This window comes from Macrosteles quadrilineatus, unplaced genomic scaffold (assembly GCF_028750875.1).
Source record: "Macrosteles quadrilineatus isolate MER2022 unplaced genomic scaffold, UCM_ALF_1.0 Scaffold_74__1_contigs__length_567022, whole genome shotgun sequence".
Lineage (NCBI taxonomy): Eukaryota > Metazoa > Arthropoda > Insecta > Hemiptera > Cicadellidae > Macrosteles > Macrosteles quadrilineatus.
This window is the reverse complement of record NW_026542667.1, coordinates 275962-290372: the sequence shown is the minus strand read 5'-3', so window position 1 is coordinate 290372 and position 14411 is coordinate 275962. Positions and strand designations below refer to the sequence as shown.

Sequence of the window (14411 nt, the reverse complement as noted above, 5' to 3'; positions counted from 1 at the left end):
ATCCACTCCGTGTAGTAGACCGAGAACTCGATGACCATTTCGACCTCTTGTACCTGTCAGATCATGAAACTACACATTATGCACTCATCAAAAACTTCGAGAGATTGGTCAGGAGCCAGATCACTCGACACCATGGTAGATTGTTCATTTGCAAGCGCTGTTTCGCTCATTTTGACAACACACCGACAGTTGACGGTAAACGGGGTGAGCAGCGACTTGCAGAACACAAGAAATATTGTTTAGACCATGCGCCGTTGCGCACCGATCTGGCTCCTAAGAAACACATTAAGTTTGATAGGTACGAGCGTACACAGCGACAAAGATTTACTATTTATGCCGACTTTGAGTGTGCGCTCGTACCATACGATCAAGAAGACGACCAACCTCTCACAGATCCACCGACAGTCCCCCCTCCGGATGAAGATCCAGCAACACAGCGAGGGGGAAAACCACATAAAAACAATAGACCGGATTCTGATCATGTCAGGACAAGGAAGGTTCACAGACCGTACGCGTACGCTTACTACGTTCGTGATAGCCACAGGTTAGGAGCCAATCAAGTAGACCGCGGTAACACGTTTTCGGAACTTCGTCTCTATAGGGGTGAGAACGCTGCGCATCATTTTATGGAATCCATCAAGAAAGACGTCCGGCGTATAGGAGATGTTTTGTACAAAACACGCCGGACCGAACCACAATTAGATGCGCAGCAAGAAGCGGAGTTTCGTGCCGCCACCAGATGTCACATCTGTAAGAAACCATTCGTCGACGGTGACGGTGACGGCCGAAACGATCCAGCAGTTCGTGATCACCAACACTCACCCCCCTACACGTTTCGAGGTGCAGCACATCGGTCTTGCAATTTAAAATTCAAGGAGCAAGACACGATACATTGCTACTTCCACAATTTGAGCAATTATGATGCTCATTTTGTGGTAAGAGAGCTGGCCATAGACGGGGGTGACGTAAACGTACTCGCCAACACTGAAGAAAAATACATCTCCTTCAGTAAACGATTCGTACATGACGGTGCGAATCGTCACAACCGACTCACACTTAGATTTGTAGATTCTTATAGATTTTTGTCCCGAGCCTTGTCAAATTTAGTTTCCCTTATGCCAATAGAACATCTTAAAATCACAAAATCCTTTTTTCCTGCCGATGCTGACTTTGCATTAGTACAACGCAAAGGAGTTTTTCCATACGAGTACGTAACGTCACTCTCGGTATTGGACGAAAACGTGTTACCGCCACCAGAATCCTTCAGAGACAGCCTACGCAAGGAGGACGTAAAAGAAGAAGATTATGCTCACGCCCGACGCGTATGGTCACACTTCAATTGCACAACCCTCGGAGACTATGCCGACTTGTATTTGAAAACAGACGTGTTGCTGTTGGCGGACGTCTTCGAGGGCTTTCGGGACCAGTGTCTGGAACATTACGACCTCGATCCAGCCCACTGGTTGACCTTACCGTCGTACGCTTGGGACGTGATGCTCTTCAAAACTGACGTGACCCTGGATACCCTACAGGACGTAGATATGTACCTGTTCTTCGAGAAAGGGATCCGGGGTGGCTTGACCCAGTGCGCAACCCGACACGCTGTCGCCAATAATAAATACACCAACGCTACCACCGTCAACAATCCTTCAACATCAGCAGGTGGTAGCAGGAGTAGCAACAATAAGAGGCGAATTGAAAATGGCGTCAGCCGAGACGGTCGGTTCGCACCTTCGACTTGAGAAAAGAACTTGGGCAAGACGCTGTCCAACGTCTTGCCCAGGATACCACTCGGCAGCGTGATGGATTTCACGTCCACGCGTGTAATCGGATACTTGGCCGTGCCACTCTCCAGCGTCTTGCTGTGCGCCACCAACACGCCGGGATTGATCTTACAACGACGGACGAACAGATTCGCCTCTCGAATGTGCACCTTGCAATCCGTCGCAGTTTTTGACATGACGGCAAACGAGTTTCTCGATCTGACGAGACGCAATCGCATTTCGACACCGTTCAACATGAACTTGTCTTGATTGCACAAGTCCAGATGTAAATTGCCCACCATGTCGACGTATGTGCTCTTCTTGACGAATCCTCGTCGCTTGACCAGTCCGTCGTTGGCAATGTCGCAATCGTCCATTTTGTCGGCTTTGTCTTCGTAGAACAGCGTAGTCGTGAGATGTGACTTTTTCGCACTACCACCGTAGTTCAGTAGGTTTTCCAAATAGGCACGATACGCGTACGTATTGTTTTGCGGTGACACCAGTTTGTGATTGACGAACAGATCCACTTGACTGAACAGTGAGTGCAGCCAATTGTTTACCGGACCAATTTCTTCCACTAACGCCTCTTCCACTTTTGTGCCGTCGCCTTTCACTATTGTCGCCTCGACGTGTAACAGTGTTTGCGTCAAGTCCGTGTATTCTTCTCCGTTAGCCGGTATGACGAACTCTATAGGCGAATCGTCTGTCAAAGACGAGATAGGCTTGTACTGAATCCACTTACCGTTCTCTATACTAGTCTGAGTGGGTGGTAACGAGAATAAATCCAATTCGGTTTTCACACATTCGCACGATTTCTGATGGATGAACGACATGTTGTTGTTGTAGAAAAATTTTATCACGTCTAATTGAATATATCTATTGCCGGTAATCCTACTCGTGCTCTCGTTCTTTTCGTAGATCGAATCTTTTTAGACCTGCTCCTGCGCGTCGTCCTCCTCTTACTGCCTGTTGTAGAACGTCGAGTTTTCGTTCTTTTAATCCTTTTGGTCGTAGTTCTGCGCCGTTTATTCGTTTTCTTATGCTGTCTCTTGGTGGCGGTAGAATATTTTCTCATGCTCCTCTTCCTCCTCCGTTTAGTGGCGGTAGCAGTGGACGTCCGTACTCTTAGAAGTGTCGCCAACGACTGTGGCGTGACGCGACGTATTCGTCTTTTCTTATACACCGCGCCACCGCCACTCAATACACGTTCTACTTTGTCATCAGCTCTGCGTTTCAGCGAGCCGGTAAATTCTTTGAGACGAGCAGCAGCCGCGTACTTGGGATGTTGCGTACCACCGGCGGACACCAAGTCACCCAAGAATCCGACTCCCGAACGTAACGCCTCCTTGCCGACAGTGGTCGCGCCGGACTTCAGTAACGGTGCCACAGAACGTACGAGTCCGGCGAGAAAACTGCCGATACCGTGTCCACGCTGGAATGCCGCACCTCTGTACACGGACGACACGCCATGTCCCGACTGTTGCAACTGTCGCCGGTAGTATGCCAAATACGGATCGTTCGTATTCATCGTTGCTGCTGCTGCTGCCACTGATGTTTATGCTATCGTCGTCGTCGTCGTCGTCGTCGTCGTCGTCTATTTAAGCTGTCGCGAGCGATCGGCGCAGGTGTAGCTTCATGCACGTAGTCCCGAAGTGGAATGGCAGTCGATCACCCGTGCTGCCCCTTAAGTCGATTTCCACGTTCTCGAACGCACTCTTGATGACAAGCACGTAGTGTGGATCCGTGAAATGAACGGTCTTGTGTGCGCCGTACACGTAGTTTGACGTATCGATGTTGACGATCTTCAATAACGGCGCCACCGTATCGCCAACCAATTGTGGCTCGACCAAATCGCAATACACGTACATGTCACCCGGCAGTCCGGCTTGTATGTTGGCCGGCAGTTTTGCTTTCTTGTTGCTCTTCAAGTCCGTCTCGGCGGGATCAAACCCCATCTGCAGCGCGAGACCTGTGCTCAATTCCATTTGTACCACGTGACTGCGAATCGCTATATCCACCAATTTGGTGTTTCTGTCGTAGACGAACGTGGCGTAAAACTGTAAGCTTTCCATAGTGTTTATCACACGTATCAGTTCTTCGATATCTTTGTAGTTGCCGGGCTCAACGTTGAGAATTTTCACCTTGACTTTGTTGGTTTTGTCGGAACCACCGGTGGCTATGTCGCTGAGACCTTCGTAGTAGATGAATATTTTCGCGTCTTTGCCCACCGTCAGAAACGAACAGGGATAATGCGCTTCGACCAGTGCCACTTCCCATTCACCGTCCGTCAGATGTATCGACGTGGGCAGTTGAGTGATATAATCGGCCACAGTGTTGTTCGGATAGTAGTTCATCGAACTGTTACTGGGCAGTGTCAAATAGAACTGACTGTGTTTGCTCATTTTTGTTTTATTATAATTATTATTATTTATTTATTTTGTTTTTTTTGCTGATGCGTGCCTTATAATTGTTTAACTTCCGACGCCGGTATCCAAGAGTTAAACTCGTTACCGTAACCTATCCACTTGACGAGGTAACGCTTACTGCGACCGTCACCTTTGGTGACAAGTATTTTATCGATTTCGTACAGACGGTCCGGTGGCAGAGTGATCTTCTGCAATTCTTCTTCGTAGAAACGACCGATCAATGGTGATCCATTCAAATCACGCAACAAGTACAACGGCAACGGATTATGGCCGTATTCGCGGTCCACGACAAACACTTCTTTACTCCAGTTCGTCTCGTATCCTTTGGTGAACGTACCTTTTTCCTTAGCGATACGCACCGTGTCACCCGCTATGAATTTCGCCTTTCTTCGCTTAGGCAATTTAGTCTTGATGCCGCTGCCACTGCCACTGCTGTACATGTTCTTCCACACTCTATAAACGATTTTCTTATCTTCTTTCTTCACGTCTATCGGCCGTAAGCCTCTGCCACCGTCAGTGCCCAAACTTCTGTGTGCACTTCGATTGTAGGCGTTCACCAGTTTTTGTAACACGTTGATGTAACGGTGCGTGTTTTTGTACGTGAGATAGCGCCACATGCGTGATTTCAAAGTGCGATTGACACGTTCAACGACCGCCGATTTCACGTCGGGGTTCTGTGTCGTGACGTATCTGACATTGTATTTTCTGAACAATTGTTTCACCTTGGCGCCGGTGAATTCCGTACCCTTGTCCGTCTGCAGACATCTCGGAGGTGTGACGGTGGTTTTTTTAAATATGTTCTCGAACGCGTTGGCCACTTCTGCGCCGCTCTTAGTTTTCAACGGCACCACGTACAATCTTTTACTGAACACGTCAATCGCCGTCAACAGATAATTGATTCCGTCGTTGAACGCACTCAGACCGCGCATGTCATTCAAATCTGCTTGCCACAATTCGTCCGGACCGAATACAACGTAACGGTTGCGTGCGAATCGTTTACGCACCGGCTTGTGCAATGTGTAAGTGTCTTGTGTTCGTAACCAGTCCAACACCACTTTTCGTGTTGTCTTTTTCTTTTTCCCCTTGTTATTGTTTTTCTTCTCAATCCCGTCACGAATCGCTCGCACTAGAGGTGTGACGCCACCGTATGATGCCGGATCTTCGGGATCGTAGTACAATCGTTCCATGATTTATCCGCACTATGGTGAAAACGGTTCCCACCTGTCCAACGGTGAAAGTGATTGATCTCTATCTTGCTGTTGTTGTGTTCGTTGTCTTCGATGAGCCGCCAACGAGGGTAACGGTGACGTAGGTGATAGCGTCCGCTGCTGATTAACGTAAGCAGAACGTAAACGATCGCGCATAGGTGTTCTCGGTGCCGACGATATGATCGGACTACTTGCCGCAGCCGACGCCACGTCACCACGTAACGATCTGTATCCCGCACCCAGATACTGTAACGCCGTTGAATTGTTTATATACTCCTTGGGCACATTCATGTCGCGTAACGCGTTCATGACTTCGTACCAACCGGCGGGCATGTAATCCACCATACGGACTCTCACTATGCAGTGTAATATGTCCACGATGTTCGAATCGGGAATTTTTTCATTTCGCACATACACCGCAAAGTCCTTATCCCAATTTATCACACTACCTTCGCGGACGATGAATCGTAACAGATTACGCACATCCGGCTTGTACGTTTTAGAAAAAGTGTCCACTATCTCCTCCACTGTACCGGGTGGCGGCGACGACGCTGATGCTGCTTGCAGTAATGATGCTGCTGATGATGATGATGATGTTGATGTCTCTATGATGGGAATACTGATCGGTTGTCTATTGACAGAGGCAAAATGTAAAAATCTTTGCAACACCTGTTGATATTGCTTCCATTTTTCGTAATCGCTCAAAGTTTTATCCGTCAATATGCGATGCATTTCATTATCGATACTGTTGCCTCTGTCATCTCCGAATCGATTCGATGACGACTTTATATTATCATTGTTGTTGTTTTTGTTGTTGTTGTTTTTGTTGTTGTTGTTTTTGTTGTTGTTGTTGTTGTTGTCACCACTGTTGCGTAACCGCTCGATCAACTCTTGCGGTACGACGACCATTTTCTTCGCGTACTCCATTATTATTGTGGGATGGATTTATGAAGTATGGCTTGTAGTACGGTGCTCAACAGTATGGGCAGTAGGAAACCGCCTCCTTTCTGTACTAGATATTGGCGTTTCTTAGCCCAAGTCTCACCTCTTTTTACCAATCGTCTGAGATTCGTTTTATACTTGTTCAATTGTCTCTTGCGTTTGTCAGACACCGATACGTTACCGCGTAACAGGTTGTATGCGCACTCGCACACCGACCGTATACGACTGATGTCGCACACCTTTAACAGCGCTTTACGTTCCTTCGGTGTAGCGTGTACGAGTGCCGACAGTAGAGCCGCGTCTTTCCTCACACACTGCGACATGACGACTGATACTTACCCGATGTGGATGTGTTCTATTTATTATTAATGTGGCCCCTGCTACCACTAATCTTCGGTAGGTATACAGAATTAATCGGATCGTCCGGAAAGATAGTCGAACGAATGCGCATCTCATCCGGTGTAGATTGTTTTAAATCTATCAGCAGATATGCGTGTGGATCGCGTGTAGCGTCCGCGTATGCTTCCTCTATAAATTTAGTATTATCCGGATAGATTTGACGAGCTAAATGTTTTATCTGAGCCCGATCTCTAGGGTTCTTAAAACACACTATGTAATGAGCATTAAGGGAAATATCTCTCTGACCGCGACCTTGATGAAACAGATTCTGCGTTATAAAGAAAACACTCAAGCTTTTGTGATGTGATCCTTTAGTAAACAGATCCACCACACTGCTGTCTGTTTCACGCATCATATCGTCCACGATGATCAAATTAGGTACACTTCCGTCGAAATCGTTAATGTCTGGCAGACTGTTTCTGTACTGGACAATACCTCTGCCTCTGCTGCCACTGCTACTGCTCTGTTGGACAATATCATTCGAGTGCGGATGATGCCAATATATGTTAGCAAAATCAGTATCACAAATTTCATTTGAGTGATCTATGAATCGCATGACGAATTGTGATTTACCCGAGCCCGAAGGGCCGGCTACTATGGCCGAAAACGGATGTTTCCACCTCAAGTCCATTTTGCTTACTGACTACACTAACAACACCACAAACTAATTTATGATAATTATTTATAACAATAGGGAAAAAGGAGTGTAAATAAAAAGACTATTTGATTATGCTGTGAACGTGACTATACGTATTGACTTACAAAACCTATCAAAGTTACAATTTCATTTTAAGAAAATTACAATAATCATTAGTTTTTTGAGGTTAGTAAAAATGATAATAAAAACAGTTTTGTACATTAATTTAAATTTATTTCAAACAAACTCCAATGGAGTATATTTACTGCCAGCTGGAGCGCTTCTTCTGACGAGGCATAGTCGATCACAGAATCCCCTGTTGTACTGCTCAATGCGTTGATCTGTGATCGCCTCGTTAAAGCGTCGTGGTAGGTAGACACGGATGTAGAGCTCATCGCCGAGTAGTCCTTCCAGCACAACCATGATAGTCTCTCCGTACGGTGTGGTCACTCGTTCGAATTTCACAATACGATAAGCGCACTCTTCACAAAGATCGATGATCTTCGTGTATGGCGTGTTTAATTGCACGGCGTTGAGTTCATTTTTTAAGTCCATCACATCACTGCTGCCTCCACCTCCACTACCACCGACACTGACTGACTCGCATTTCGGCATAATAAATGTTTTAGTGAAAAAAGTTTAAGTCAAGCAAAACTGTACACACGTTCGATCCGCACAGTGGTTAGACGATGAATGAATTGTTGTAGAAGCAGCGACAGCGCAGTGGTGGGGTGAAGAATGCAGGTGTGTCTCAATATTTCTCAGAATCCACCCCTGTAGGAGAGTCTAGCACAGACCGGTTTTTTGTAGTTGTTTCTTTTTGTTTCGTCCCCTCGACTGCAGCTGCGCATCAACACGTGGCTTCTTGGAAACGCTGCTATTGTTGGTATAATCTTTTGTCTCATCCGATTGCATCATCTTCTCTGGTGCCACAGAACGTTTCTTCCTTTGTTTTATTCTTCCGCCGTTTTCGATTGCGCAATCCATTGGTCGGCGCCACGCGGGTAGCGGCGTCATTGACTTTGTCACACCGTGTATTTTCGGGACTCCTGTCAAACGATCGACCCATAAATTCTCTAATTGTGACAGTAAATGATTCACACTGTTGTATATTTTATCTCCTTTCTTTTCATTCAAATATATGCCGCAACTGTGTGTTTGCACTCCTTCCTCAAATAAATGTAATTTCAATAAAACTCGCCCTCGATTAGCGGGATTCTGTACGGTGTATTGAAAATCTTCGTCAATCCACGTAATGGCTGGCGAATCGTTAGCCGATCTAAACACCCATCCTTCGTCTTGCCCTTGACCTAGTTCATCTTCTTTTTCTTCTTCTTTGTTAATTTCACTACCAATATCAGCTTGCACATTTACATCACGAGTCTTCTTCTTCTTGTTGTTATTAATTTTCTCCTGCTTATGCTGTTGCTGCTGTAATTGTTTCAGCTCAAAGTCTGGCTGCTCCACATGTTCTGTAGAAAAACCACTGATTGCGTTATCCTCCAAAGCTTGTATCTCCTCCATAATAAAACGTATTGTTTTTTCTGTATCAGCAATATTAGACATACCGACGTCACCAGTAGTAGTACTAGTAGTAGTAGTAGTCATAGTGAACATAACACTATGAACGCACGACACGAGTTTACTCAACGCACTCACAGAACTAACTGAATTGTCGGCGGTTGTATCATGTGATATTGACACCACCACTAGCGTTTTGCTGCGGGTAAACCAACAACTAATACTACGATATGACGTCATCACAAGGTGACGTCAGGACCTAGATACGTGGGTGGTCCAACTCGAAAACTGTACAGCACGACATTGCACCTTCCAGTTTTCTCGTTACAGTGCACTTAACTCACTAAAGCTTAGGTGGTCTTTAAAAAGACCGTTTGACGCCGAAGGAAAAGGGAAAGGAAAAGGAGGCGAGGTGAAGAATAATGATATAATTGTCTTTTTATTTCTTCAGCTCCTCGATTTCATCATAGAGTTCTCTCATTCTCTTAGAATCATATGCCCACCAGCTCCATTCAAAGTCGTCCCTGGGCTGACGGGACCAAATACGAAAAAATTTAATATGCAACTCTTTCTGCTCCTCCAGCAGCCGAAGTAGAGTCGCCTGACGTTCCCGCTCCCGCTCCTCTGCCACAGCGCACGCCTGGTGTAAATCGGCGTCGTCTATATCGCTCGCCCACTGTTGCTGTTTCTCTTGCTGTTGGTTGGCCATCTCGTGTGAACTCCAAACCCTATCTGAAGGTAGCGGATGAGTAACGCAGTATAGCCAGAGAGAGGGGGTGGGGATAGGATGCACGACGCAGAAACGATGGAAGTTTCCACGAAGGTCCAGTGGTAAACAACACGTGTTCCTTTGTTGGCGTAAAGCGATGGAATGTTCCAGAAGGTTATCCATTGTTATATTGGACTAAACAATGCCTATAGAAACTCTACTAATGGATCTGTCAATCATCCGTTAAGTGGATTCCTTTGTATCCTAGGACCAAAGGGAGTGCCTACGATAAAAGCTTTCCATTGTATCGAAAGATCAAAGGGACAGCCGCCAGCATCTCGCTCCGTGGGTGGTATGGCACATCCTAGGGGTGCAGGATGGGACGGACGAGACGATGGGGGGGGGGGAGGTGCCTTCATGCCTGCGTGGTCTGGCACATCGCTCCGTGGGTGGTCTCAAAAACTAAACGGTGCGAGTATGGACCATCTAGTTTTCTCATTAAAGTGAACTTAACTCACTAAGGCTTAGGTGGTCTTTAAAAAGACCGTTTTATGATGAAGCAGGAGGAGGATTAGGGGAAGGATGATTTAAATTCTGTTTATTTCTTCAACTCCATAATCCTATTTTGAAGTTTTGCCCATCGTGCCATATCTGCATCATGATGAGCCCACTCTACGTCGTCCCGAGGCTGGGAGCACCAAACATGCTCTATTTTGTAACTCAGCTCTCTCTCCTCCTCCTCCAGCAGCTGAAGTAGAATCGCCTGATGTTCCCGATCCCGCTCCTCCGCCTCGACGCACGCCCGGTGTAAATCGGCGTCGTCGATATCGTTCGCCCACTGTTGTTGTTTGTCAGCCATCTCGTGCAAAGTCCAAACCCTAACTGAAGGGAACGGGCGAGTAACGCAGTGTAGCCAGAGAGAGGGGGTAAAGAATGTGCGACGCAGAAACGATAGAAACTTCCACGAAGATCCAGTGGTAAACAACAACAGGTGTTCCTTTGTCGGCGTCAATCGAAGGAACGTTCTAGAAGCTTTCCTTTGTTAGTGAACTAAACAAAGCTTTTTAGATGCTTGTCAAGATTTGCTCACCTTCGTCAAATGTAATAGTCTTACTAAAAGCTTTTAGAAACTCAAATAATGGATCCGTCAATCACCTGTTAAGTGGATTCCTTTATATCCTAGGATCAGAGGGAGCGCCGACTACACCTCTCTCCGTGGGAGGTCTAGCACATCCGGAGGTGTAGGATGTGCAGGGGGAGGGGGATGTGTAGGGGGAGGGGGATGTGCAGGGGGGGGGATGTGCAGGGGGAGGGGGATGTGCAGGGGGAGGGGGAGGTGCAGTGGCGTGGGGAGGTGCATGGCGGGGGAGGTGCAGGGGGGAGGGGGATGTGCAGTGGGAGGGGGATGTGCAGGGGGAGGGGGAGGTGCAGGGGGAGGTGCAGGGGGAGGTGCAGGGGGGAGGGGGGGGGAGGTGCCACCGTGGGTGGTCTGGCACATCAGTGCACATCAATTGCACATCGCGCAAGGTACCCATAACAATACTACTGACGAAGAATGGAGATGTGAAGGACTCGATGAACAAAGTGTGAGGGAGTTCGTCATTAACTTGTGCCCAGGAGACTTGAATAGTGACACTGAAAGTGAGAGTAGTTCAACTGAAGACGATATGGAGTGCTCAGAACTTCCCTAAATCTCTTGTAAGGTAAATTGTTAAGTATTATTATGTATATAAGTATGTATATGTATTTATAAATTATATTATAGGTGATGTAGCTTGTTTTAATATTTTGTTATGATTATCATGTATAAACATTTGACCTTTTGATAATTATGTATGAATACAAAATAACTAAAAACAGCAAAATCCATTTGAAAGTAAAGTTTAGAAATTTGTACGCTCATTGTATATATACTCTGGCTTTTAAAAATCTTGATAATTATTTATAACGTGTAAATACAAAATAAATATAACAACAGCATCAATTTATAAGTAAAATTTAGACTTTCGTACGGTCGTTGAATATATGCTCTTTTTTATTTATTCGTAAGGGAACATTAAAAATCAATATTTAAAACGGAATTTTGAGGGTAAATTGTATAGTATTATTATTTATATAGCCTAAGTATGTAAATTATATTGTAGGCAATGTAGCTTGTTATATTTCGTTATTTTTATCACGTAAAAACATTTAACTTCTGTATGATGTGTAACTGTATAAAAAATGTAACAACAGCATTCATTTAAAGGTAAAGTTAAGACATTGGTACGGTCGTTGTATATATACAGTACTCTGTTTTTTCAAATATTTTGTACTAAGGGAACGTTAAAAATCAATTTTTTAAACGGAATCTTGAGGGTAAATTGTATAGTATTACTAGCTGACCCGGCGAACTTCGTATCGCCTAAGTTATAGGTTTCCCCTAAGACAGACCGATGGAAAGAAAGTACCGTTACGTTTAATTTTCAAGATGATCTCGTTCGCATCGCTCAATCACGTCCTGGTTGAAGTTCGTTCGCTACGCTCATTCACCTTTGGGTTGGAGCTCGTTCGCTACGCTCACTCACCTTTAGGTTGGAGCTCGTTCGCTGCGCTCACTTGCCTTCAGGTTAGCTCGTTCGCTACGCTAACTCGCCTCCAGGTTGAAGTTCGTTCGCTACGCTCACTCACCTTTGGGTTAGAGCTCGTTCGCTACGCTCACTCACCTTTAGGTTGAAGCTCGTTCGCTGCGCTCACTTGCCTTCAGGTTAGCTCGTTCGCTACGCTAACTCGCCTCCAGGTTGAAGTTAGTGTAAAAACATACAGACAGCGTAGCGTAGCGCAGCGTAGCGCAGCGCAGCGCATGTTTTAAATCAAAACCGTGCGTTGAAATGAGGTATGACATACTAGTAGCGTATTTCGGCGTAGCGTAGCGCAGCGCAGCGCAGCGTACGACCGAGGAACAAACTATTTTGTTTTTCTCAGAGCGTATTGGAGCGCATTCGACTGCAGACACGCTTAAGAGTCAATTCTAGTCTCTTTTCTGCACCAATTGGTCCCCTTCAATTAGTTGTAAGCGTCTCTCAATCACCAAACTAAATATGTGATCGAACGTTGTAGTCGACCATAATTCTTAAACCAAGACTCGTGTTTTTTAAGGATTGGAAATAAGATGTATTCACCATATGCCAGTTCCTGCCTTTACACACTTCATGGGGTCGCCGGAATTTTATCCCCCTGGAATTTTACCCCCTGGGCAAAGCTGACGTCACTATGACGTAGTAACCTGAGGGGCCAAAAGTTTGTTCGCGGCCGGAATTTTACCCCCGCGGATTTCGAAGTCTAATGAAAATAGTCAGAGCGTGATTAATTCAATCAGCGATAAAAACCGGAATTTTACCCCCTGTCCATATAACTAGTGTTTAGACAACTGAAATGTACGGGCCGGATTTTTACCCTCCGGAATTTTACCCCCCGGAATTTTACCCCCGGATTTTTACCCCCCGGAATTTTACCCCCTGGCCGATTTTATAAATTGAATGATTGGTTTTCTTATTTCTGTTTTTAATTAATTGTAAACATTTCATTATTTAGTGGCCTGTCTTTATTTATTTATTTTGTAATCTCATTCAGTTGATTGTATATACGTCATATTAACCAAAATTTGGCTTCAAAGATCGAATCCTAATACTTGAATCTCAAAATTAAAATTAAAAACATGTTCGATTAGTTAATGTCACAAATAAATTAAGATAGGCTACTTAATAATAAAATGTTTACTATTAAATTAAAACAGAATGAAGATAATTAATCATTCTCACTAATTTTTATATCTAGCCAGGGGGTAAAATTCCGGGGATAAAATTCCGGGGGGTAAAATTCCGGGGGTAAAATTCCGGGGGGTAAAAAGACGGGCCTAACACTCTAGGTTTTTATAATTTGATGTGTTCTGATTAAATTCACAACCGTGAAAATATATGTTTAATTCCGCGTTTAATCCATCGAGCTGATGTCGCGAAACTCAAAAGTTCGCGGCCGGAATTTTACCCCCTGGTTTGTGACGTCACGTTTGCCCAGGGGCTAAAATTCCAGGGGGATAAAAATCCGCTACCCCACTTCATGCACCCCGACACTTCTCCTACTGATCAAAAACTGCCACCTTGAGGTATTTTCGAGAAAACTGATACGAGCCGTCTTCGACAGAGCCATCTTCTATACTGATGTACCGGGTACACTATTAAGACCGTCTACAACCTATGTTGCGCTACGCTACGCTGCGCTCTCTGTGTGTATTGGACTACGCTGCGCTCCTATACGCTACGCTGCGCTGCGCTACGTTGCGCTACGCTACGCTGTCTGTATGTTTCTACACTTAGTTCGCTACGCTCACTCACCTTTTGGTTGCAAATTAGCTGTTGACATAAATGTAAAAGAAATAATAGTTCTGCACCCTGTTGGTAATCCTTGTAACTTTAATGCTATTGAACATCATAGAACAGAACCAACTTGTTTAATTGAAACAGCTGTTAAGATTCATTAATTCCATTTCTCATAAGGTTAACATGGGAAACTCCAGAGCCACTTAGTCCAGTCAATGAATGCTCAAAAGGGGGGTGTAGAGGACATGTAGAGGGGGAAATTTTTTTTCTGCGGGAATGTGTTCGGGGTATTTAGAAGATAAAAATACCAAAAGTCCCCACCCCTAGCCCTGCTGCTTCAGCGGGGGGAGGGGGTGAAAGACCCCATTTTTTAGTTTTTTACTTCTACACTGAAAACCATGCGTCGTAAGGAAATAATGTAAATTATAAAAAGAAAGATTATAAAATT

General features: G+C 45.2%; 1 protein-coding gene across 1 annotated transcript; it reads right to left on the bottom strand.

The window, feature by feature from the left end:
• Window positions 1-4224: 4224 nt before the first annotated feature.
• Window positions 4225-5376, bottom strand: LOC128981990 (uncharacterized). Its single transcript, XM_054401020.1, has one exon. The coding sequence runs from the start codon at window positions 5374-5376 to the stop codon at window positions 4225-4227; it is 1152 nt and encodes a 383-aa protein (XP_054256995.1).
• Between the last annotated feature and the right edge of the window lie 9035 nt (window positions 5377-14411).

Bases quoted from the DNA above. Each gene is read 5' to 3' on its own strand.
- LOC128981990 (XM_054401020.1), bottom strand. From the start codon at position 5,376: ATGGAACGATTGTACTACGATCCCGAAGATCCGGCATCATACGGTGGC.